This window comes from Canis lupus, chromosome 20 (genome assembly GCF_011100685.1).
Source record: "Canis lupus familiaris isolate Mischka breed German Shepherd chromosome 20, alternate assembly UU_Cfam_GSD_1.0, whole genome shotgun sequence".
NCBI classification, from domain to species: domain Eukaryota; kingdom Metazoa; phylum Chordata; class Mammalia; order Carnivora; family Canidae; genus Canis; species Canis lupus.
Window position 1 is genome coordinate 50,947,332 of NC_049241.1, and position 25,320 is coordinate 50,972,651.

Sequence of the window (25,320 nt, forward strand, 5' to 3'; positions counted from 1 at the left end):
AAACCACTGAGCCACCCAGGGATCTCCAAATCTGTAGTTCAGTTGACAAGGCCCTGCTGTCATACTCCAAAACTAGGCCCATGGGTTGGCCAAAGTGATTGGCTTAGAAGCAAGTGACCAAAATCGAGCCAGTGAGCCTCAGGCCAGGGGGGACTTTGGGGCAAGAGAAGCCCTTGTTTTTCTAATACTAAAGCCAGAAAATAGCAAGTGTGGTGGTGGTGGAGGAGGAGCAGGGAGTATACTTGACAGAATGAAACCAACAAGGAAGAAAGTTCATCTAAAAGATGGAACAAGAGGGCAGTCAGGGTGGCTCAGAAGTTTAGCGCCACCTTCGGCCCAGGGCGTGATCCTGGAGACCTGGGATCAAGTCCTGCATCAGGTTCCGTGCATGGAGCCTGCTCCTCCCTCTGCCTGGGTCTCTGCCTCTCTCTGTGTGTCTCTCATGAAAAATAAAAATAAAATATTTTAAAAAATAAAAGATGGAGCAAGAAAACATGGTGTTTTCTCCCAAATTTAAACTGAACAGGGATCCCTGGGTGGCGCAGCGGTTTGGCGCCTGCCTTTGGCCCAGGGCGCGATCCTGGAGACCCGGGATCAAATCCCACTCGGGCTCCCGGTGCACGGACCCTGCTTCTCCCTCTGCCTGTGTCTCTGCCTCTCTCTCTCTCTCTCTCTCTGTGTGACTATCATAAATAAAAAAAAATAATAATAAAATTAAAAAAAAAATAGGGATCCCTGGGTGGCGCAGCGGTTTGGCGCCTGCCTTTGGCCCAGGGCGCGATCCTGGAGACCCGGGATCAAATCCCACATCAGGCTCCCAGTGCATGGAGCCTGCTTCTCCCTCTGCCTGTGTCTCTGCCTCTCTCTCTCTCTGTGACTATCATAAAAAAAAAAAAAAAAGATATTAAAATTAAAAAAAATAAAAATAAACTGAACATATCCAGCAGTTCCACTCCTGAGTATATGCCCACCAGAAATGAAAGGGACTCAACATATTTGCACATTCCGGTTTATTATAGCAGCATGATTCACAATAGCCAAAAGGTGGAAGTAACCCAAGTGCCTGCCGATGGATGAATGCATAAACAAATTGTGACATATGCAGACAACGGAATCTTAAATATTATTCAACTTAAAAAGAGAAAGACATTCTGACATATGCTATAACATGGATGAACCTAGAGGATGTTAAGTAAGCCAGACACAGAAGGCTAACTACTGTATATAACCACTCGTACAAAGTCTCTAGAAGAGATGTGTGGAGGCAGGAAGTAGAATGGTGGGTGCCTTCCAGAGGAGTTGTTTGTGTTTAATGGGGACAGTTTTTGTTTGGGAAGAAGAAATAGTTCTGAAAAATGGAGGTGGTAATGTGTGTACAAAAGTGTGAATAATGTAAATGCCACTGAGCTGTATACTTAAAAAATGATTTGGGTGGTCATTTTTATGTGTATTTTACAGTGATGTTGTTTTTTTTTATTTTTAAGATTTTATTTATTCACGAGATACACAGAGAGGCAGAGGGAGAAGCAGGCTCCGTGCAGGGAGCCCGATGCAGGGCTCAATCCCAGAACTGTGGGATCATGCCCTGAGCCAAAGGCAGCCACTCAACCGCTGAGCCACCCAGGCATCCCTACAGCGATATGTTTTTTAAAAGATTTTATTTATGGGGCACCTGAGTGGATCAGTCTGTTAAGTATCTTCCTTCAGCTCAGGTCTTGATCTCGAGGTCCTGGGATTGAGCCCCACATCAGGCTCTTTGCTCAATGGAGAGCCTGCTTCTCTCTCTCTCCCTCTGCCCCCCACTCCACTCATGCTCGTGTGGTCTCTCTAAATTTAATTTTATAAATATATTTGAGGGTGCAAGTGCATGCACGTGTGGGCAGGGGGAGGAGTGGAGGAAGAGAGAATCCCAAGTAGGCTTCTGCCATGCAGGAGTTGAATGCAGGGCTCCGTCTCACTACTGTGAGATCATGATCTGAGCTAAAACCAAGAGTTGGATGCTCGGCCAACTGAGCCACCCAGGCGCACCAACAATATTTTAAATTAAAAGAACAAGATTAGGGATCCCTAGGTGGCGCAGCGGTTTGGCGCCTGCCTTCGGCCTAGGGCGCGATCCTGGAGACCCAGGATCGAATCCCACATCAGGCTCCCGGTGCATGGAGCCTGCTTCTCCCTCTGCCTGTGTCTCTGCCTCTCTCTCTCTCTCCCTCTGTGACTATCATAAATAAATAAAAATTTTAAAAAAAATTATAAAAAAAAATAAAAGAACAAGATTAAAAAAAAAAAAAAACAAGATTAGGGGATCCCTGGGTGGCGCAGCGGTTTAGCGCCTGCCTTTGGCCCAGGGCGCGATCCTGGAGACCCGGGATCGAATCCCACGTCGGGCTCCTGGGATGGAGCCTGCTTCTCCCTCTGCCTGTGTCTCTGCTTCTCTCTCTCTATCATAAATAAAATAAAAAAAAAGAACAAGATTAAAATAAATAAATAAATAAATAAATAAATAAAATAACAAGATGTAGTCAAAGTGAAGCCAAGTCATGACCACATCAGTTTGAGCCCTAGGACATTAAAGCATGGGGAGAAAAATAAATAAATGAATGAATGAATGAAAGAAAAGAAAGAAAGAAAGAGAAAGAAAGAAAGAAAAGAAAAGAAAAGAAAAAGAAAAGAATGGGGGGGAGGGGATCCCTGGGTGGCTCGGCGGTTTGGCGCCTGCCTTTGGTCCAGGGTGCGATCCTGGAGTCCCGGGATCGAGTTCCACGTCGGGCTCCCAGCATGGAGCCTGCTTCCTGCTTCTCCCTCCTCCTGTGTCTCTGCCCCTCTCTCTCTCTCTCTCTCGTAATAAATAAATCTTAAAAAAAAAAAAAAAAAAGAAAAGAAAACATGGGGAGAAAAATTGGCATGGCCACACAGGGATGTTGACATACGGGCCAAGTGTATATAGGACCCCAATCACCTGGAGTTCATCATCTTCACCTGCCAGGGCCCTCTTGGCCTGAAATTCCTGGTGTCCTGGTTCTTGCTCTCATCTCTCAGAGTGGCTAGCTACCTGTGGCTTTGGCCTGCTGGGTCTCCCTTCCCTCTTTGTTGTTAGAACCAAGGCTTCCCTTGGGTAGCCACCACTTCCCCACGGTATTTCCAACAGCCAAGCCTCTGCCTTGGATCTGGCCGATCAGAACCCTCTCTTCTTTCCTGGTCCAATAACTGGGACAGAGATGGCCAAAGAGGAACACCTGGGTGGCCCAGGGGTTGAGCGTCTGTCTTTGGCTCAGGGCATGATCCCAGTTTGGGGATCGAGTCCCTTATCGGGCTTCCTTCGAGGAGCCTGCTTTTCCCTCTGCCTGTCTCTGCCTGTCTGTCTCTCAAGAATGAATGAATGAATGAATGAATGAATAAATAAATAAATAAATAAATAAAATTATATGTATATATATGAATAAGTAAAATAAAAGATGGCCAAAGAATAGGCAGCTTTGGGACTTACCTCCAGTCATCTGAGAAAGAAAAGGTCTTCAGGCCGCTGGGCTGGGTGGGTGAGAGTGTGGGATATACACTTTGATGTGTCTTTTCACACCTTCATTCATTCAAGCATCCTGTCACCTCCGTCTTTGCACTGGCCATATCCTCTGCCTGAAATGCTCTCTTCCCTCAGGTATTCAGAGCTCCCTCTCTCACTTCTAGCTCTCTGCTCCAGCTGCTTTATTTTTCTTCAAAGTGTCTATCATCACCTGTAACATAGTTATTATTTGTCTCCCTTGTTAGAGAGTAGGGAACATGGTTCTATTTCACCATGGCTTGGAGCCCTCAGCAAGTAAGTGCATGAATAGGTCACCCACCACACCTCGCCCCCATTGTGCCCAAATCAGTCCGACCCCATGGACAGGAGCCAAATAGGAACTCCCCATTTCCCTTAAGCCACTTTTTTTTTTTCTTTTAAGCCACCATTTTTTTCAATGAAGGTATACTGTGATCATTTAAGTCTACATTTTTAACTGTTACAGAACTTGACAGAACTGGAAGACTATCTTTTCGGTCTGTTAGTTGCCTGAGCCACTTTGTTTTCTTCCAGCCTGTAACTAGCCAGCACACTTGTGCCTGCATGTCTCCTTGCGGATAGGGCAGCGGTCTCCCTCCCATTGGCCTGCCCACATCAAGTATTCTGAATCTGTACCCCCACAGAGTTGCAAACCACAGAAATGAATGCCCGCCAACCAAGCAGAAAAGAGCTTGGGTATAGCCTGGTGGTGATACCATCTGGAGGGTGGGAGGAGCTGGCCTTGAAGCTATGCGGCCAGGAGCTGCTGCTGGGGATACAGTGAACAAACCATCCCGTGGCCCTGCCTGCATGGAGCCAACCTAGCTGGGGAGGCAGGTGATAAATAACAAGCAAAGTAGTGGCGAGTGCAATGAACAAAAATAAAGCGAGGTGGTGATGTGGGGCTGGGGCAGGTGCAATTCTAAGTCGAGCAGTGCACAGGGAAGTTCCGGGGGAGCCAAGGGACTGAGGCCAAGCTGGTTGCTGGGAGATGAGCCTTCCAGGCAGAGGGAACAGCCAGTACAAAGTCCCTGAGGTTGACAGTGCTTGTGGAAGGAGCAGCAAAGAGGCCTGAGGGGCTGGAAGGAGGCCAGCTGGGAGGAGGGAGGGAGGACCATCCAAGAAAGGGTGGGATGGTCCTGCAGGGCAATGGAGACCTTGGCTTTCACCCTGAGTTCTTCAAAAGCTGTGGGCTTGTTTGAGGCAGCAGAAAGCTAGCATTCCTACATCTCCCCTTGCATATGCCCTCAAGCCCCTGCTCCCCTTTGTCAATCCTAAACTAAATCCACTGCTGGCACTTCACACCTCAGTGAGTTTGGAGGAGAAAAAACCCACAATCCTTTTTTAAAAATATTTGAGGTAGGAGGGAGAGGGAGCAGCACACTCCCTGCTGGGCAGAGAGCCTGATGCGGGACTCGATCCCAGGACTGACTCTCAGATCATGATGTGAGCCAAAGGCAGACGTTCAACCGACTGAGCCACCCAGGCATCCCAAACCCCACAATCCTAACATTGCTCATTCATGCAGCACTCTCCCAATTTTTCACACCTTGTTACGTCTTCCAGCGTGCCTGCACGCTCTGCCCTGCGCTGATGTCCTCCTTACTGCACTAGAAAATAGTCACTGCATTCATTTCTTCCCACACTAAAGCCAGGAGCGCTTGTGCCCACACTTCCTGCTTTCCACTTAGCTCCAGAAGCCACGACTCTCTGGCTCTCCCCTGAGTTCACCTTTTTCCCTTCTCCCCAGAGCTCAGACCTCACCTCTCTCTTCACTTACTCCCCAGGTGATCTCAGCCAGCCCCATGATTTCAAAGACCGTCAAAACACTCAGGCACCTGAGTAGCTCAGTCGATTAACGGCCTTCAGCTCAGGTCATGATGCCGGGGTCCTGGGATAGAGCCAGGTGTCCAGTTCCCTGCTCAGTGATGGAGTCTGTTTTTCCCTTTCCCTCTACCCTCCCGCCCCAGATTGCTCTCTCAATCTCTAATAATAAAGTCTTTTTTTTATTTTTTTAAATTTATTTTTGATAGTCACAGAGAGAGAGAGAGAGAGTGGCGGAGACACAGGCAGAGGGAGAAGCAGGCTCCATGCACCGGGAGCCCGACATGGGATTCGATCCTGGGTCTCCAGGATCGCGCCCTGGGTCAAAAGCAGGCGCCAAACCGCTGCGCCACCCAGGGATCCCATAATAAAGTCTTTATATATATTTTAAAAGACGATCAAAAACAGTCTCGATTAAATGCCTCCAGCCAAGAATTCTCCCATAAAGTACTAACACACACATCCAACCGCCTATGTGACCACTTCCCTTGGAGATTATGTATAAAGCACATCCAAAATAAACCTACCTGCCCAGACCCCTTCAGCTCTAGCGTCTCTCTGCACCCTTGCCAGGGCTGTGTGGGCTTTTGCACAACTGCATGCACACCAATTCTTCAGACAACTACTACCGTGGGCTCTGGATCACATTGCCAACATACTCAAGAGGATCAGACTGGATCACACTGGACACTTGCCCACCCGCTCAGGAGAACCAGATGTGCCTGGGATTGTCAGTTCCTGGGCCACCTTTAGTCTGGACCTACCAGTTCAGGACAACTCTGAGATGTCACTTAACCTCCCAAGTTCCCTGCCAGGTCAGGCAATGGGTGCCTACTGCAGGACCCCACCTGAGCTTACCCCCTCCTAGCCCTGCTTCCTCCTGCTTCTTTGACTTCTCTCTCTCTCTCTCTCTCTCTCTCTCTCTCTCTCTCTCTCTCTCACATGCAATCAATCAAGTGAACTCCATCTTCAAATTACACCCCAACTCTGCATGCTTTTCATCTTCACCAAGATCACCTGAGTCTAGTCTCCAGCAGCAGGTGCTCAGATGAGTGCAATAACTTTTTTTTTTTAAGATTTTATTTATTCATAAGAGACACACGGGGCGGGGGGGTGGTGGGGAGCACAGAGATACAGGCAGAGGGAGGAGCAGGCTCCATGCAGGGAACCTGACATGGAACTTGATTCCGGGTCTCCAGGATCAGGCCCTGGGCTGAAGGCAGTGCTAAACCGCTGAGCCACTGGGACTGCCCAACAATAACTTTTTTTTTTAAATCTTTTTTTTGGGGACACCTGGGGGGCTCAGTGGTTGAGAATCTGCCTTTGGCTTGGATCATAATCCCAGGGTCCTGGGATTGAGTCCTGCATCGGGCTCCCCACAGTGAGCCTGCTTCTCTCTCTGCCTCTCTATGTCTCTCATGAATAAATCTTTAAAAAAGAAATTTGTTTTAAGTAGGCTCCATGCCCAATGTGAGGCTGGAACTCATAACCCTGAGGCCAAGAGTCACATGCTCTACTGATTCAGCCAGCCAGGCACCCCTGCAGTGACCTCATTGGCCTTCCTGCTTCTACTTTTGTATAATAGTCTCTGCACACAGCAGCCAGAGAATTTTAACCATTCATAAAAGACTGGAAACCTAAACACTGGCATATCCTAATATAACAGTGGTTCACACTGTGCACTTCCCCCAGGCTGGGCACTGGGCTAAGCTTTTGCAGTCATTCAGCTGTTCTCTGCCTGTATACTGAGTACCTACTGTGTACCGTGCACTGCCCTGCTGTGGGATAAGGTGGTTAAAACAGACAAGATTTCTATCCCCTTTAAGCTGATATTCTGGCTGGGGAGGCTAAACAATAAATGAAAATACAAATAATTGCAGGGGCTCTGGGTGGCTCAGTTGGCTAAGTGTATGCCTTTAGGCTCAGGTCATGATCTCAGGGTCCTGGAATGGAGCCCCACATTGGGCTCCCTGCTCAGGGAGAAAACTGCTTCTCCCCTCTCCCTCTGCCACTCCCCTTGCTTGTGCACTATCTCTAATATAAATAAAAATTTTAAACATAAATAGATGCAGATTGTGACAAATGCCATGAAAAAAATAGAGTGAAAAAAATAAAAATAAAAAAATAGAGTGATGTGTGGTCACCAAGGGAGGCCAACCTTCATTGATCACTAGAGGCTTCCTGGAGGAGGTGATCCCTGAGCTGAAAGCCAATGGATGAGGAGCTAGCCACACAAAAAGCAAGGTGGGGATCCTTTCGGGCACAAGCCCTGGGGCCATGGAGGCTGGATCAGTCAGCGAAGGATTGCTGATGGGGCAGATGGGACAGGGCCTCATGGGCTGCAATGAAGACCGTCTGTGATGCTGAACAAAGTGGAAGCCATGGAGGGTTCTTGAGCAGAGAAAGGGTGTGAACTCACTAGAGTGTTCACAAGCACCTTTTGCACCTGTGTGGGGAACTATGGAGAAGGGGAGGTGATGGCAGGGGCCAGGCACCTGGGCAGGAGACCACGTTGGTTCAGGTGAGTGACAAGGGGGACTGAACGGGGAGGGGTGGTAAGGTTTTTTGGAGGCAGGGCTAGCAGACACTGGGGATAAGGAAAAAGACTCAGACAATTGAGGCAAACAAGGGACCCCAGAGAGTGATGGTACAGGATAACAGGTAAGAGCTTGGGATGGAGGAGACCTGGGTGCAAATGCCTTCTAAGTCCCTTTCCCACTGGGCAACGCTTAGAAATGTGGCCCAATCTCTGGCCTCAAATAATTCCGAAGTGGCTTATGGTATGCAGCTAGGAAGGACTGAAGAAATGGTGGCTATTCTGCAGTCAATTAAGCCGACTGTGCTCTCAAGGGCCCAGTGTGCCATGACTGCAAATAGTAGTGTCCTTGGTAGTGTATGCAGCCTGTTGATTGTATGGGTTGCCCTAAGGGACCTCGGAGACAGCCTTTATGATGGGCTTTGAGGTCTGACATCATGCTATCTCCAATCTATGCCACAGACAGGTATGCGAGGTGTCTTTGGGAAGCCCCAGGGCACAGTAGCCAGGGTCCACATTGGCCAAGTCATTATGTGCCTCTTACCAAGCTGCAGAATAAGGAGCATGTGATTGAGGCCCTATGCAGGGCCAAGTTCAAGTTCCCTGGCTGCCAGAAGATCCACATCTCCAAGAAGTGGAGCTTCATTAAGTTTAATCCGGACGAATTTTTTTTTAATTTTTAAAAAAGATTTTATTTATTCAAGAGAGACAGAGAAAGGCAGAGACACAAGCAGAGGAAGAAGCAAGCGCCATGCTGGAAGCTGGATGTGAGACTCCAACCCAGGACCCCAGGACCACGCCCTGAGCCAAGGGCAGACCATCAACCACTGAGCCACCCAGGCTTCCCCATCGTGGATGAATTTGATGACATGGTGGCTGATGAGCAGCTCATCCCAGATGGCCCTGGGGTCAAATACATCCCTAATCCTTGCCCCTTGGACAAACGGAGGGCTCTGCACTCATGAGAACCTTACACCACCTCAACCCTATTCATAAATCCTACTTCCTGAAGAAAAAAAAGGAAAGAAAGAAAGAAGAAAAGAGGAAAGAAAGAAAGAAGAAAAGAGGAAAGAAAGAAAAAGGAAAAAAGAAAAAGGGAAGAATGAGAAGAAAGAAAGAAAGAAAGAAAGAAAGAAAGAAAGAGAAAGAAAGAAGAAAGAAAGAAAGAAAGAAAGAAAGAAAGAAAGAAAGAAAGAAAGAAAGAAAGAAAGAGAAAGAAAGATGGGATCCCTGGGTGGCACAGCGGTTTGGCGCCTGCCTTTGGCCCAGGGCACGATCCTGAAGACCCAGGATCGAATCCCACGTCGGGCTCCCGGTGCATGGAGCCTGCTTCTCCCTCTGCCTGTGTCTCTGCCTCTCTCTCTCTGTGTGACTATCATAAATAAATAAAAATTTATAAAAAAAAAAAAGAGAGAGAGAGAAAGAAAGAGAGAAAGAGAAAAGAAAGAAAGAAATGGTGGCTATTAAAAAATTCCAAGGGCGGAGATACAAAGGCAGGCAGTGAAGGCGTGGCATTGGGCCCAGCAGTGACAGTGACAGATAGCTGGCAGCAGGGGGCAGCAGCGAGCCTGGAGGCGGCCGGGCAGGGGCTTAGCAATTCGCAGCTCTGCAGGTCCCAAGAGGCTGGACTAGACTGTGGGTGCCTCAGGTGCCAGGACCTGGGGGCATGTGTCCAGGCCGTGTGACTGAGGAGGTGGACAGGCCCTCGTCGCCTTCTGGAGTCCGGGGAGCAGAGCCTCATAAGAGGCATTTTGTTCAGGAGAAATCTGAGCTGCCCGCACCGTGCAGTTCAGGCAGAGATGGGGCCGGCAGACAGAGGCCTTCCTGCCCTCCCTCGTTCCCTCGGGGGACTCGGCCCAGCTCAGAGGCTCAATCCCAGGGCCAGCGAAGCGGGGGTTCCCCCTACCAGCCTCCTACTCCCTCCACAAACACTCCAGGCCCGGGCTCTGTACAATAGGCACTTTATTAGTGGTTGGAATGCAGTTAACACGCGAGAGTGTGCAAACAGGCCGGGGGGCCTGAGGGCTGGCGGGCAGGCACAGGAGACGGGGACCCCAGGCTGGGTTTCTCCCTCTCTGGGAGGCTGCCAAGGTGCTGATGAGCAAAGGCATGATACGGGGATATGGCCGGGGGTCAGGGTGGGGTGGGGGTGGGACCTGGAGGTCCCCAGCATTCAACAAATTTGGCAAAAGGATCCTCAAGGTGAAGTGATAGGGCGGGGGGTAGGGAGGGGGGTTGCCCACAGCATCTGCCCCCACCCCTTCTCCTAACACCGTCCCTTGGGCGGATTCAGCTGCCTTCTCTCTTACAAAGAGCTGTGTCGATCACTGGCAGATGGGGGGACATTCACCAGCAGGTTTCCATTAAGCAGCTCTTAGCGGGCTCCTCCCTCCTGCTCTGGGCCGGCTCCACACCTTCCGCTCCCTGCTGCCCTCCCCCGACAGACTCTCCCTCTCCTTCCAGGATCCCCCTGCTGTGGCCTCCCATGCCAGGAGACACCCCCACCTGGCCACGCCGCCACTCCCCCCACCCCAGCCACGCTCGGTGGGGAGGCGGGGACAGAAGGCACTCCACAGCTGGCCCCATCTCAGCCGTTGAGACAGACAGAAAAAGCTAATAGACCCTTTAATGCATGTCCAGGTTAAAAAATAATAATAAAGAAATGCATGTGGCAGCCTGTGTGCCAGCTGTTCAGCCGCAGAGGAGGGGCTCAGTCCTGGCCTGGGCAGACACCAGCGAGCGAACGAACGTGGGGGGGCCCTTAGAAGCTGGAGCTTGCTAGAGCCACCCCTCTTGCAGACACAAAGGCCGCCCCGTTGTCAGAGGGGAACAGGAAGCATGAGGCGGCCCAGGCCCCGCTGCATGCCAGACGTCAAGAGGCCTCACCAGACTTCTCCCCACTGTCCAGGCCAGTGAGGACTGAAGTGACCTGTGCAGTTCTGGGGCGCTGCCGTGAAAATCCAACTGCCCCTTGGCACAGGAAGGAGATGCCCCAAATCCTCCAGGTCCCTGGAATCCAGCAGTAACTGGATGGTTGGCGGTGGAGGGGAGGGGGGAGGCGGCAGTGATAGGACTTCAGGTGAGCCCAGGGGCCAGGGCTTCTGACCCAGCTGCCGAGCACCCAGTGTGAGACTTCTGGAAAGGTGGGGGGGCGGGGAGCGGGGCCTTTAGGACTCCGCCAGCTTCTTGTTGGTCTTGTTCAAGAGCCTCTTAAGGTTGGGAGACATGAAGTAAGGCCTCTCGGCTGAGCCATCATTCCTCTCCAGGTCCTCCACTGCGGAGAGAGGCCCCAGAGACGGTGGCATGAGGGGAGCCCATGGGCAGGGGCCTCTGGGGACAGGGCACAAGGACCAGGGCCATAGAGAAGCCTCAGAGGGTTAGGAAGCAAGACACACTGGGACCACAGAGGGGCAGGCTGTGGTGGGCTCGGGAACGGGACACACACGCTCCCCGCGCTCCCAGGCAGGGTCGCCCCGCATGCACCCCCGGTCTACAGGGAGGAAACGAGGAGGCCTGCCTGGCCCCCACGCCTCCCTCCCTTGCTCTCTACTCCTCGACTTCTGCCCGCTTCCCCTCCTCCTCCGCACTCCCCTTCAACAGGATGTCTCTCAGCTCGGGCGACATGAAGTAGGGTCGCTCCTGAGAGCCGTCATTCCTTTCCAGGTCCTCACCTGGGCTCCCCCCAGGAACCGGCAGGGGGGAAATGGGGTGGTCAGGAAGGGAGGGAAAGAGGGAGGCGGGGAAGAACAGGGAAGCCAGCAGGCATGGAGTAGAGGAAGAGAAAAGAAAAAAACAAAAAACAAAAAAAACAGACAGATGGAGAGACCAGAGTTAGTAGCAGCCACAAAACCCCCCCCAACAAAGCCAGAGACTCCGAAGCCGAGGGCCCAGGGGCGCAGCGTTGTAGCTGCAGCCTGGACCAGGGGGCAACGGGTCGGAGCAGCTCCGAGCGTAGGGAGGAGGCTGAGAATGCATGCCAGGGCCCTCTGCCGCGCCACAGCCGGGTCCCCGGGGAAGCGGGGGGGCGCCCGGCCGTCCAGTACAAAGCCCCATCAGATGTTATGCCCAGAGGGGAGAAGGCAGTCAGGGCCTGGCAAGGGCTGGGCTGAGGGGTCACTCACAGAAGCAGAGGAACAACGTGTCCACACACATGCCGTAGACACTGAAGAAGCCATGGGCAATCAGGTAGGAGCCGATGATCACCGTCTAGCAAGAGGAGCCACGCTGTTTCCACCCCAGCTCCTAGAGCACCTCCCGCTCACCAAGCCCTCCCAGGCTCCCGGCAGCTGTTTCCCTGCTGACCAGCCCTCCCTGGAATAACATCCTAAGCCCTGCCATTCACTCCTTGTTCTCTTCAACCCCAGGGCCTTTGTCCTGACTTAGTCTAGTTTTGGTCTCCTTATCCTTCTGCTTTCAGCTCAAACATCAAGTCCTCAGGTACCACTTTCTTCAAGAAGCTGCTTCTGACATCTAGGCCCCATTTTATGCTCTCCTAGCACTGCACACCTGACCTCTGAGATCTGGCAACAATTTTATGCATGTTTAGGGCATTACGGGGATAATGCCCTCATCCCCACTAGACAGTATCTGTCCCACTTACTGCTATCCCCCCAGCAATTTGGAGACTCACAGGTCCTTGGCAGGTATCTGATAAACATGTATGGATTGAAGCGAGTGGACCATGGAGAGATTAAAAAACTTGCTCAACCTGACTCATCTTTGGGCAGCAAATAGAGAACTCAGATAAAAATCTAGGTCACTGGGCTCTAAGGCCTGCACTGCTCTCAGGGTGATGACCTTACCCCCTGGTGGCCCCATCACGTCCCTGCCCTCATCCCCACCCCTTTCCCCCCACACCAGTCTCCTCACTATTCATTCCTGGCATAGGCCCACTTCTGGGCCTTTGTATTTGTTGATTCCTCCGGCTGGAGGTTCCCTGTTTCTCCTTCAGATCTTAGATCTGATATCACTTCCACAGTGAAGGCACCTGGCCTTCCAGACCTGCCCAAATCCTCCACCACAGGCTCTCACAGTTCCCTGGAACCCTCCTTGGTGGCACGTATCTGTTTGTAATCATGCATCCACCCACATCGTTAGTCACTAAGGTCCATTTGCCTCGGAAACGTTAGGTCCTCTGGAAGGAAGCCCTTTCTCCCCCCTGGGCCTGGTATACTGTAGGTGCTTACTACATGTCTGCGGACTGAATAAATAATCCACCCCCCACCTCTGGCCTCCATCCATATCTGTCTAGTCAAAAGAGACCAGGAGACCCCAGCCACCTCCTTCTCCCTGGACCCCCACCCACCCCCAAAGGTCCATACCAGTATAGGGACCCAGTAATAATTGAGGGGTGGTGCTGTGTCCTGCACAATCCTGATCCGGTGAGTGAAAAAGAAGAAAGCCAGGATCCCTGAAGAGAGGGAGGAAACCAAGATGGGTGAGGGTTCTGGCTCAAGGAAGACGTCGGGGCCCAACAGCACTTCACAGGTCACCCCGACAGGCTCCCACAGCCAGGCAGGCAGGCCGGTGGTACTCACCCACGCTCCCCACAATCAGAAGTTTGCCCAACAGGAAAAGGAAGTCAGTAACTTTGTCGAGGACGGCCACTCTGCAGGGGACAGTGAGGAGCACGCATGAATACGAGCACAGGGACTGGGGGAGAAGGGAGGCAGCTGGAGGATGGTGCTGTCCCTGACCTGATGATGTTTCTCATCAGCAGGAAGAAGGCATTCCTGGCCGAGGTGCAGAAGTTGGTGCCGTAGATGGCAATCTGGAGGGATGAAGGGGGGGGATCAGGCCCCCTGGCTGGGAGTGAGGGTTCCTCATACCCAGCAGGAGCTGGTGGGCTGCTTCTGCGTCCCAGGCCTGCTCACCATGATGTAGGCATTCCTGTTGAGGAATCTGATGAATTTCTCCAGGCACCAGAAACAGCATTTGAGACATGTCATGAGGAACTTGGCGAACTTGTTCTCTGCAGCTAAGAGGAAACAGAGGGATGCAGAGGTGAAGGGAGACCCTTGCTGGGGGACCCCCATCCCCCACCTCCTTATTACATGCACAGTCCTGGACTCCTGGAGCCCACTTACTCCAAGGGACAAGGAGAGGGAACTCGATCCAGAATCCAAAACCCTCGGGGTCCTGCCCCTCACCCAAGTAGGAACCAACTGGCTCCAGGACTCTCAGTCCAGAGCCCCTTGAAGGGCCTAGTGATGAAGCCTTTCAACCCAACCTCTAGGCAGGAGCCAATCACAACCCACACACTCCTGCCCTGGCCCCGCCTCCCACTCAGAAGCCAATCCTTGCGGAGTCCTTGGCCCCTCCCCAAAGAATAACCAATCCCAGCTTCACCACTGCAAATTAAATATAAAGTCTTAGCCCTGCCTTTCCCACAAACAAATCTTAGCCTCTTCAGGAACCAATGGTGGCCCGGGCCTCTTAGTCCTGCCCCCCTAGAGGTAAGAACTCCACCCAATGGGCTCCCTCAGTCATCCTAGCAGCTCCGGGAACTCACCGTTCAAACTGCTCCCCCCACACCATGCTCCCCAAGCAGAAACCAAATCACAGTCCCATTGCCTTAACCCCACCCCTATAAACGAATCTCCACGTGCCCCTCAGCCCTGCCCCCCAGCAGCCAATGCCAGCCACTGGTGGGCCTTACCTTTCAGGCGCTGATCCAGGTACTCAAGCATCACTCGGATGATCTGCACAATGGCCAGAATGAGGGCACCAAAGGCTAAGGAGCCTGTGTGGTACCTGCGGGCCAAAGGGATGGTCAGTGGCTGGACCAAGGCTCCTCCACTCCATCTTGTCCCCACCCCCAAGCCACAGGGAGACCCACCTGAGTGCCCGGCCAAAGGCAGAGAAGAGTGGGAAAGCAGGCAGGTCATCTGGCTTGTGCAGGGCCCAGTAGTAGGAGGCGAAGGCCCCAGCTAGTGTGACCTGGCCCAGGGCCAGCACGAAGTTGGCCAGCCAGAAGAACATGAAGGCATTGAAGATCTGCAGGCCCAGCAGGGCCCGATGGTAGCCCGACTCACCACCGTAGAAGGCAAACTGGCAGTGGGCACCAGGGCACAGGCGGGATTCGTTGGAGGAGGCGAAGGTCTGCGGGAGGGATGCAGAGCCATGTCACACCAGAGGGGCCCGGGTTTCCGAGTGGGTTCCGGGCATCAGGTCTGGGTCAGATAGACCATGGGGTGGGACAGGAGTCACGGGAATCAGAGTTAAGTCAAGGGATGGGGGGGCGAGGGTTCAGTACTGGGGGTTATAAAAGGGGTTTTAGAAGCAAGACGGGAACATTGACTCCATGGGTGTCAGAGAGACAGGATAAGCTATCCTGGGGATCAGGGTGGGGTCATGTGTCAATACAGCGGCCACGAGGACAGGACAAGAATGGCAGAGATCAGTAGGAGGACCACAAAATTCAAGATAGGGGCTTATGAAAGGCAAGGAAGGGGTTCCAGAAGCAAGAAGTGGCCATCTTTGGGTTAAGGGAGGGATATGGAGCAGGGAATGGAGTCACGGGGAGAAAGATGGGTAGTTTGTTCAGCATTCAGGGTGGGGTGGGGGCCACCAAGTTGGGTCTCTTCCCCTCGATGTTCCCGAAATCCAGCACAGGGTATACAGTAGGCACCAAATGTTTGTTGAATGGTCCCCAAGTGGGGACAAGAGGTTTCAAATAGTCTGTGGGCTGCTGGCGAAATAGCCGACCCCCACCTCAGGGTTGCAGGTTTTCCCAGCAAATTGGCAGGTGCCGTCATCAAAGATCTTATAGACCGCTTCGTTGGAAGTGGACAGGAAGCTGGAGGTTCGTTAAGGAACCTGAGTTTTGGGATTACGGGCCCCACTAGCTCGTGAGAAAGGATCCATTCCCCCACTGGGTTCTGGCCCTGCCCCCCAAGTCGCAGGTGACTTCCAGGCAAGTTTGGCCCTTAGCCACCCCCGGGGTCAGGCATCCGGGTCTGAGGGTGGATACACAGCAGTGCTGGCCCAGTAGGCGATGCAAAGGCACAGCAGGAGAAAGGTGACCAGTGGGTATAGCAGGGAGCACATCACGTATCCCACAGCCCTGGGGAAGAGTAGACACAGGCATCAGAGCCCGGGAGGCCCTGGGACCACCCCAGCCCAGCCCCCGGCACCCTGGCGCCCACCTGCTGGCTTCTTTGATGAGCGCGATGGCGATGAGAATTCTCTTCCGCAGAAAGATGAGCAGCAAGATGATAATGACCTCAAGGATGCTCAGAATGATCACTGCGGGAGGCAGAGGGGGGCCGAGTCTGCCAGCCGCCTGTCCCCACTCCCTCCCAGGCCTCACCAGGGGTAAGACGTGCGGGGGGGCTGGGACTCACTGAAGGCCATCCACGTCTGCCGCAAATGCAGGTACACGCGAAGGTCGGTCTGGAAGCCAAGGTCCACCAGGGAGATGTCAGAGCCGGCCTCGCCTCGCAGTCGCATGTACTCCATGTAGCAGTGAAATATTCCTGCACGGGGGACCGACCTCAGTCCACCAAATGCTCCCCCAACATTGCAAAGCAGGTAGGAGCACCCCCAGTGAGCAGAAGCAAGAACGAAAGCTGAGAGGGGCTGACATTGCTTGCTCCTGACTCCAACCCTTTATCAAGATTATTTATTTATGGGGATCCCTGGGTGGCGCAGCGGTTTGGCGCCTGCCTTTGGCCTAGGGCGCGATCCTGGAGACCCAGGATCGAATCCCACGTCGGGCTCCCGGTGCATGGAGCCTGCTTCTCCCTCTGCCTATGTCTCTGCCTCTCTCTCTCTCTCTCTCTCTGACTATCATAAATAAAATAAAAAAAAAAATTAAAAAAAAAAAAAAGATTATTTATTTATTCCTTTGGGGCCGGGGTGGGGGAGTAGGGGGTAAAGGTCAGTGGGAGAGGGAGAGAGAATCCCAAGCAGACTCCCCATTGAGCGGGAAGCCTGATGTGATGTGGGGGCTTGATCGCAGGACTCTGAGATCATGACCTGAGCCGAAATCAAGAGTCAGATGCTTAGGAGAGTGAGCCTCCCGGGCGCCCTGCCTCCGAGCCTTTGTATTTGTTGTTCCTGCTGCTTAGTACTGGATTCCTCACACTCTCCTATCTCTACTCAAATGTCACCTTCTAATAAGACCTTCCCAAACCATTTTTCCCATTTCGAAATGCACCCCCTCACCCTCAATGTCTTATCCCTTCTCTCTGCTTGGACCTTCTAGAGGTTTTTCTGGTTTATTATTATTATTTTAAGATTTTATTTGTAGTAATCTGTATCCAACATGGGGTTTAAACTCACAACCCGGAGATCAAAGAGTTGCAGGCTCCCCGGACTGAGCTAGCCAGGCGTCCCCTGGTTATTTATTTATTTATTTATTTATTATTTATTTATTTATAAATGATCTTATCTATTTATTCATGAGAGGCACACACACACACAGAGGCAGAGACACAGGCAGAGGGAGAAGCAGGCTCCATGCAGGGAGCCTGTCATGGGACTCGATCCTGAGTCTCCAGGATCAGGCCCTGAGCTAAAGGCAGTGCTAAACCACTGAGCCACCCAGGCTGCCCAGGTTTATTATTTCTTGTGCACACCCCCAGACCTAGAAAACTGCCCAGGACATACAGACACTCAATACAGGTTTGATGCATGCATGCGTAAATGAGTGGCTGAATAGGTGCCAGGATGCTATGTAACCTGAGGCTTTCCTGGCCACCCAGTAACGATGATTCATGGGTGGGGATGGAGGATGTGGGTATTAACGTTCAGTGGGGTGGCATTAGGGATTTTCAATATTTCCCTTAGCTCTTTGTAGAATAAAATTGTAAAATGCAGATAAAGTAAAATAAAAAAAAAAAAAATAGGGACGCCTAGGTGGCTCAGCAGTTGAGTGTCTTCTTTTGGCTCAGGGCGTGATCCCCAGGTCCCAGGATCGAGTCCCATATCAGGCTCCCTGCATGGAGCCTGCTTCTCCCTCTGCCTGTGTCTCTGCCTCTCTGTCTCTCTGTATCTCTCATGAATGAATAAATAAAATCTGAAAAGAAAGAAAGGAAAGGAAAGGAAAGGAAAGGAAAGGAAAGGAAAGGAAAGGAAAGGAAAGGAAAGGAAAGGAAAAAAGGGAAAGGGAAGGGAAGGGAAGGGAACGGAAGGGAAGGGAAGGGAAGGGAAGGGAAGGGAAGGGAACCAAGGGGCCTGGCTGGCTCAGTCATGAGAGCATGAGATTCTTGATCTGAGGGTCGTGAGTTGAGTCTGACACTGGGTGTAGAGATTTCTTGAAACTAAAATCTTAAAAACAAAACAAACAAAAACCATTTGCCTCAAAAACCAGCACTCAGCTAGAAACCACCATTAACATGAGTATCTTAATATCTACGTCTTCACCTTGGGTTGCCTATCAGACATCTTCCCCCTGGGAATGTTTATCTGAATAATCAGAATGTGAAGCACTGAGTTTTGCGCATTGCCTCTGGCTGCCACAAGCCTGAGATCTACAGGACCCTCCCCCTACCTCATCTGCATGCTTTTTCTCATTAAGCCTCCTAACTAGTAAATACCAATTATCCCCACTTTACAGAGGAAGAAATTGAGGTACAGGGAGGTTGAGTCACCTGCCTGAGGTCACAGAGGAGGGAACCGGGAGAGCCAGCACTTCATCCCCAGCTGTCTGGTACCAGAGCACCCATCTGTAACCATTGTGCTAAGTGGTCTCCTTGAGAATGCTTTTTGGGGTAGATAAAGTACAGATCCAGGCCCCATCTGGAAGGCTACAATTTAACTCATCCCCATCGATAAACACTGAGGTTCCAAGTACTGCTCCCATAGACAATGCCGAGATGAACTTCCTCACAAATAGGCCAAATAAAAGCCGGAGAATGTCTGATGGTTTAGGACAAGATTCTTGAGGGCCACTGGCAGGTCAAAGAGCACTGGCGTTTTGTAGACTGCGGGGTGGGGAGGGGTCACGGAGTGGGAGACGTACCATAGCCCAGCACCAGAATCACCATGATGATCATCACCCAGACCATGATGCCGGCCAGGAAGCGGAGCAGGACGATGAAGAGGAGGCTCATCAGCATAGCGATGACCAGGCCTCTGGGGATAAAATGAGGGCATGGGCAGACCGCATCCTCACCAGCCTCAGCCTACACAGACTGGGAGGACCACACTCCTCCCCAACTTACATGACTATCCAGTACCAGGAGACCGTGTAATCTTCAAATATCCGCATGGCCAGCTGCCGGGCCTCCAGGACCCCGTTGGCCTTCCTGGGGACAGGCAACAAGGCTCGTGTGAGAGCCCTTCCCTGATCGGGCCAGCCCCAGGGGATGCCCTGGCCCACCCCAGAAAGTAGGACGCCGATGTGGTGGGCCGCGGTCCTCACTTGGCTCCCTCCACCAGCTCTGTGATGTTTTTTCGAAAGCCATGCCCATCCTCGTAGGTCGTCTCATTGCCCACCATGAGGACCCCCTTGTGGGCGTGGATGGCTGGGAAGCATCGCCGGGCCACTGCGTGGAGCAGGGAATGAGACCAGTCAGGCCGAGCCCCTGAAACCCCCCCAACTCCGCCCCGCCCCCGTTTCTAGAACCCCAAACTCACAAGGTTTGCTGGGGATGAGTACAGCAGGGCAGTCGCCATCCCGAAGCACTTCAGCCACACCCTAGCAAGAAAGGGAGAGGGGTTAATGCCCCAGGTCAGCACCCTGCACCTGCCCCTACCTAGGCTCCCCTCACCTTGTTGTTCTGGAAGCCAGGCACACAGAACTGCTTGTAGTATTCAAAGTCCTGGGATTTCTGAGCGTTCAGGTAGGTGAGGTAACGGTCAGGGCACTTCTCCACGCAGATCTTGGGGAGCAGGAGGCCGGGGTTGGGGGGATCAAGATAGACAGCCAGGCCCCACCCAGGACAGAGGCCCCACCTCCCATTCACCAGGGAAAAGAAAAGGCCAAGAGCAGCTGTCCCTAGAGGGAGAAAATGACCTGGTAAAGGAAAGCAGGGGTAGCAAAGAAGATGGGAAATGGCCAAATTACCTGAGGGGTGGGACACTGGAATTCCAGCAGGACCAGGGGGCTGGCACACTTCACGATGTTGAAATAAAACAGGAAGGGTTTGTTCCTAGGGTTGGGGGAGGGATATGAAAACTGTCAAGGCTTCTCAACCTCCTGACGTAAAATATCTAATGCAAGCAACTCTAGTAGCAGCAACCCCAAGCTCTTCTAAGCTCTGCCTACTGGCTCATCGATCCAGCCCAACAGTCTCCTGAGGGTGGGACTGTGATGATCCCCATTTCAGAGATGAGGAAAATGAGGCCCAGAGAGGTTGAGACACTTGCCCTAGCTCACACAGCCAGAGAGTGGCACAGCCTGGATTGAATCACCTTTAGCTCACTGTTCATCCCCGCCTGACATCAGATCAGGGACTGTTTCCTCTCAGTCCTTCCCCTAAATTGTGAGCTACCAGAGGACAAGACTCTTAATGTCTCATTTAGTGCAGTGTCCTCAAAGCCTAGAACAGTGGTTGGGGATGGATGGTGGGAGATTTATAAGCATTTGTTGACTGAACTAATGGATAGTGGAGGTGGGGGAAACCTAGAACCTTCTCCCCAGTGCTCATGAAGCCATCCTGCCCGCACCTCTCCAGTCCCACCAGGTCCCCAAGGAGCCAGACTCACGCATTTTTTGTGCCCTTCTGCCCGCAGAACTCGCCTCGGCTATCAGTAGGGTAGATCACCTTCCGAGGGTCCCCATGGGTCCAGGCTGTGGAGGGATCCAGGGACACTGAGGCACTGCCATTCTTCAGCACCATCCCCATTTCTGCCCTAGAGGCTGTGGCTCGTCCTCCCACCTTGGAACCCCGATCCTGGGCCCCCCTCCACTCACCTATGATGCCTACAGCCACATAGCCCACAATGGCCAGGAGGAGGAACACACAGCAGATGATGTCTGTGCAGCCCCTGGAGAACAGGGAACAGCATCAGGGTGGGAGCCTTGGGGCCCTGTGTATCATGAACCCCATCTTGCCCTGGACATATACCTACATCCATATGTTATTTGGACATATGTCCCTGTGGTGTGAATGCTGTACCAAAAAGCACCTACATTTTATTCTTATTTATTTATTTATTTTTAAAGCAAGCTCTACACCAACACCAGGCTCGAACTCACAACCCTAAGACTAGGAATCACATGCTCCAGGGACTGAGCCAGTCTCACACAACTTACATGTTGATACCTAATGCTACACTGTTCTTGAAGCAGTTGGCCACAATGTTCAGCTCTCTTTTGAGAGTGCTCATTTCCCCCCACCTTGAATAGCAACAGGTATTAAATGTTTTTTAAAATTTAAATTATTTTAAAAATACATACATCCATACATAATTTAAGCTCTTTTTATTACTATAAGATTAAACATGAAGAATTCCATACAGGAATACATGCAATATTAAAATAAGTCACCCACGCAGCCTCTCTCCCTATAAGTAACCTCTGTTAATGATTTCTTGGGAGTCTTTTCTTTTTTAAGTTTATTTATTTACTTATTTTAGTAATCTCTACACCCAACCTAGGGCTGGAACTCATGACCCTGTGGTCAAGAGTAACTTATCAAACTAGTTCCAACGGATGGACATTCAGATTGTTGGTTTCTGCCATTTTCAAAAAGGCAGCTACACCATACATTTTTATCCAGGTATGCCGGGTTTATGGAGAATTTTTTTTCCCTAGAATTTTACTCTTTGGAACAAAGAACTGCACATTTAAAAATTCATATTTTGAGACACCTAGGTAACTCAGTTGGTTAAGCATCGCACTCTTGGTTTCAGCTCAGGTCATCGTCTCAGGGTAGTGGGATCAGCACAGAGTCGACTTGGGATACTCTCTCTCCCTTCCCCATCGCCCCCCCCACCGTACCTAGGTGCACTCTCTCGTGCTTAAATAAATACAAAAAATAATAATAAAAATAAATAAATACAATTTAAAAAAATTTTATATTTCCCAATTCCCTCCAAAAGCCACTGAGCCACTTAGATTCAGAGCAGCATATGTGCCAATCTTTTTAATCTTTGCTAATCCATGATGGGGAAATGCTTTTTTTTATTTTTAAGATTTTTATTTACTTGAGAGAGAGAGAGAGCAAGTGAGAGCACAAGCAGAGGAGAGGGGAAGAGAGTGAGGGAGAAGCAGGCTCCCAGCTCAGCAGGTGGGGCTGGATCCCAGGACCCTGGGATCATGACCTGAGCCTAAGGCAGACACTTAAAGACTAAGCCACCCAGGTGCCCCTGTGATGGGGTAACCCTACTTGGTTATTGTTACAAATCTCATTCCTTTACCTTTCAGTGAGTTTGCACATTTCCCCATAACTACACGGTCTGCTATGGTATTTCTTGTTCTAGAAATTATCTTTCAGTCTTTTGCCTGAGTTTAAAAATTCATTTATAAAGACTCTTTGTATCCTGAGGAACTTAGTTATTTTAACTGTCACGTCGCAAATACTGATCACCAGTTTGTTGGAGAGCAGAAGTGTGGTTGGGGGGTGGCTGAGTAAAGAAACGGGGGTGTTGGGATTGCTAGCAGAGACCCCCTCCCCTCCCAGCGACCCCAGCCCTTACCTGTGATAAATGGGTCCTTTGAAGGTAGGGTCATACTTCTGCGGTGTCCCTGAAAACAGCGAGATTGAGCAGGGGGACCAAGAAGGGGCTGCAAGACCACCCTCCCCCAGAAGTGCCTCAGAGTATCTCTGGCCCAGGGAGGAGTCCTGTCCTGAGGCCTCATCCCACCTCCAGGCCACCACGTCCCTGCCCCCAATAGGGGCAAGGCCAAGTCAGGAGGAGCAGTCGCTGATGGAGAGCAGCCCCGAGTATCCCCCGCGGCCCGCCCGCGGAGGTCGGGGCTGGACCGGGGACGGGGAGCCGGGGAGGGGCGGGGGGTCCAAGGTGGGATGTGGAGAAGGTTCCAGCGGGAGGCTGCGGAGGGGGCTACAGAGACAGGCGGCCCAGGGAGGGGGCTCTGCAGGGGGCTCCCAGGACGGCCCGGGGAGGGGCGCTGGCTCGCGCGGGGCAGGGGCTCCCGGCCTGCGCCCCACTCCCGCTCCCCGCGGGGTCCCCCCCAGCGGCCGGGCCCGGGTGCGCGAGGGGGCGCCGCCTACCGTGCTTCCCGTAGTAATGCTGCCGCTCGCCCCCCATCCCCGCGGCCGGCCGCCCGCTCCGAGCCCCCGGGCCCCGGGTCTGGAAGCGCGGGCGTCCGGGCGAGGGACGGACCGACCGACCGGCGGCGGCGGCTCCTCCCAGCCGGGAGCCAGGCGGGGCGGCCCAAACCGGTCTGACCGGCCCTAGCGGAGCGGCGGCCTCGGGACCGACGGGCCGGCGGACGGGGGGGCGGGGGGGCGGGCGGGGCGGCAGCTGCTCCCGCCACTCACCCGCCGCCCGATTTAGCCCCGTCCGCTCCCCGGAGCCGCGCCCAGCCCCCGCCCCCCCATCCCCGGCTTCACCCCCTCCCACCCGGCGGCGCCGCCTGCGACGCTGCTCAGCCCGGGAGGGCGCCTCCCGTCGCCCCATCCTCCAGGTGCGGAAAGTGAGGCGCGGGGAGGGGACCCCAGACGTGGGCGCCGCAACCCCGGCAGATGGCTGAACCCAAACTCCCAAATATAGAGTATTTGCGCTGAAAACTCTCAAGCCAGTGGACGCGTTTTATTTTGGTCTGCTTTTTATTTTATTTTATTTTATTTTATTTTATTTATTTATTTATTTATTTATTTTTAATGAAATGCCAACAGTTAAATATTGGGAAACTGCATATAAAAACCTACATCGGAAAAAAAAAACAAAAAAAAAAACCTACATCGGGCATATGGGTGGCTCAGTGGTTGAGCGTCTGCCTTCAGCTCAGGTCATGATCCCGGGGAGCTGGGATCCAGTCTCCTATCAGGTTCCCCAAGGGGGGACTGCTTCTCCCTCTGCCTCTGTCTCTGCCCCTCTCTGTGCCTCTCATGAATAAATAAATAAAATCTTAAAAAGAAAAAAAAAAACCCACATCGTTAGTCTGTTGAAGACTGGAAAAAATGGGACTGGCAGCCCAGATGCCACATCCCTGCCTGGCATCGCCCTTCGTGGCCTGCAAGGCTACACACCTGAGCTCACCATCCCTGCACACTTCCCAATAGTGAATCTTGAAGCTATTGTTTTGTAGAACAAGTATGTATTGAGCGCCTACTGGGTGCTGGCCCAGAGCTGGGCATTGAGTACAGTAGCAGACGGTGGCAGATGAGAGACCCAATTTTGTGGCTCTGTCCTTGTGGAGCTGACATCCAAACCACATGGCCCGAGATTCAAATGTGCCTTCTGCCCTATCCAAGCCAGAGGACAATCCAGCCAGTGTCTTGCCTGCCCTGAGCCCCCTGCACAGTGAAACGAGGCTAAAGTATAAAATCAAAACTAGGCGGGGATCCCTGGGTGGCGCAGCGGTTCAGCGCCTGCCTTTGGCCCAGGGCATGATCCTGGAGTACGGGGATCGAGTCCTGAGTCGGACTCCCTGCATAGACCCTACTTCTCCCTCTGCCTGTGTCTCTGCCTCTCTCTCCCTCTCTCTCTATCATGAATAAATAAATAAAATCTTTTAAAAAATAAAATAAAATCAAAACTAGGCAAAGACTGGGGATCCCTGGGTGGCGCAGCGGTTTAGCGCCTGCCTTTGGCCCAGGGCGCGATCCTAGAGACCCGGGATCGAATCCCACGTCGGGCTCCCGGTGCATGGAGCCTGCTTCTCCCTCTGCCTGTGTCTCTGCCTCTCTCTCTCACTGTGTGCCTATCATAAATAAATAAAAAATTTTTTAAAAAAATTAAAAAAAAAAAAAAAAACTAGGCAAAGACCCATCACAGGATAACAGGACATACAGTATACAGTTGGCATGGCAATTTACAGTTGGTGTTTAACTGATGTGGGGGTATACAGTAGGTATGGAGGGACCACTAGTATGGGGCATGCAGAGTGGAGTGGCATTATACAGTTGTGGAGGCATACAGCCAACACAGAGGTATACAGTTGCCATGAGGGTTTAATCACTGTGGGGGTACACAGCAGGGGTGGAGGTATACACTGGTGCAAGGTATACAGTCAGCAAAGAGTTGTATAGCCAGCGTGAGGGTATTCAATCAGTGTGGTGTGCACAGTCAGCTGGCTCTGCCGCCCATACTATACTCCCCACACCAACCTTCCACTCCCCAAGCCAACTGTATGCTCCCTCGATCATGTGCCTGTTCTCACTGTACCCCCCAACAGCTCTTTGAGGCCAGCTGTACACTTCACAGCATAGTCGATTATACAGTTGGTGCCACAATCAAGAGAAATATATATTCAGTGTGAAGCACACGTCAGCAATGGGGTTATACAGTGTGGTCATAAACAGTTGGTGCTCAATAACTGTAGCTGCTATCTCAGAGTCAAGCATCC

At 52.1% G+C, this 25,320-nt stretch overlaps 1 protein-coding gene and 1 pseudogene across 3 annotated transcripts in view; one reads left to right on the top strand and one right to left on the bottom strand.

The window, feature by feature from the left end:
- Positions 1–8,177: 8,177 nt before the first annotated feature.
- On the top strand, positions 8,178–8,304 carry LOC119864843 (annotated as a pseudogene).
- A 1,535-nt stretch (positions 8,305–9,839) lies between these two features.
- The window catches only part of SLC44A2 (solute carrier family 44 member 2), a 29,061-nt gene continuing 13,580 nt past the window's right edge, over positions 9,840–25,320 (bottom strand). The window contains exons 1-22 of one of the 3 annotated variants that reach the window (XM_038567304.1): positions 23,021–23,156; positions 22,485–22,533; positions 20,758–20,831; positions 20,550–20,634; positions 19,909–19,993; positions 19,613–19,723; positions 19,479–19,539; positions 19,264–19,387; positions 19,064–19,147; positions 18,862–18,974; positions 16,241–16,372; positions 16,043–16,142; positions 15,868–15,960; positions 15,609–15,693; positions 14,734–14,996; positions 14,554–14,648; positions 13,769–13,872; positions 13,592–13,665; positions 13,433–13,503; positions 13,217–13,305; positions 12,017–12,101; positions 9,840–11,169 (exon numbers count right to left, since the gene is read on the bottom strand). In XM_038567304.1, coding sequence (XP_038423232.1) covers positions 11,063–11,169; positions 12,017–12,101; positions 13,217–13,305; positions 13,433–13,503; positions 13,592–13,665; positions 13,769–13,872; positions 14,554–14,648; positions 14,734–14,996; positions 15,609–15,693; positions 15,868–15,960; positions 16,043–16,142; positions 16,241–16,372; positions 18,862–18,974; positions 19,064–19,147; positions 19,264–19,387; positions 19,479–19,539; positions 19,613–19,723; positions 19,909–19,993; positions 20,550–20,634; positions 20,758–20,831; positions 22,485–22,533; positions 23,021–23,057 — 2,121 coding nt within the window. In that variant the 5' untranslated portion in view covers positions 23,058–23,156 and the 3' untranslated portion in view covers positions 9,840–11,062. Of the gene's footprint in view, positions 11,567–12,016; positions 12,102–13,216; positions 13,306–13,432; positions 13,504–13,591; positions 13,666–13,768; positions 13,873–14,553; positions 14,649–14,733; positions 14,997–15,608; positions 15,694–15,867; positions 15,961–16,042; positions 16,143–16,240; positions 16,373–18,861; positions 18,975–19,063; positions 19,148–19,263; positions 19,388–19,478; positions 19,540–19,612; positions 19,724–19,908; positions 19,994–20,549; positions 20,635–20,757; positions 20,832–22,484; positions 22,534–23,020; positions 23,157–25,320 lie in introns of those variants that run through there. The other 2 variants (XM_038567302.1, XM_038567303.1) reach the window with 2 other exon arrangements.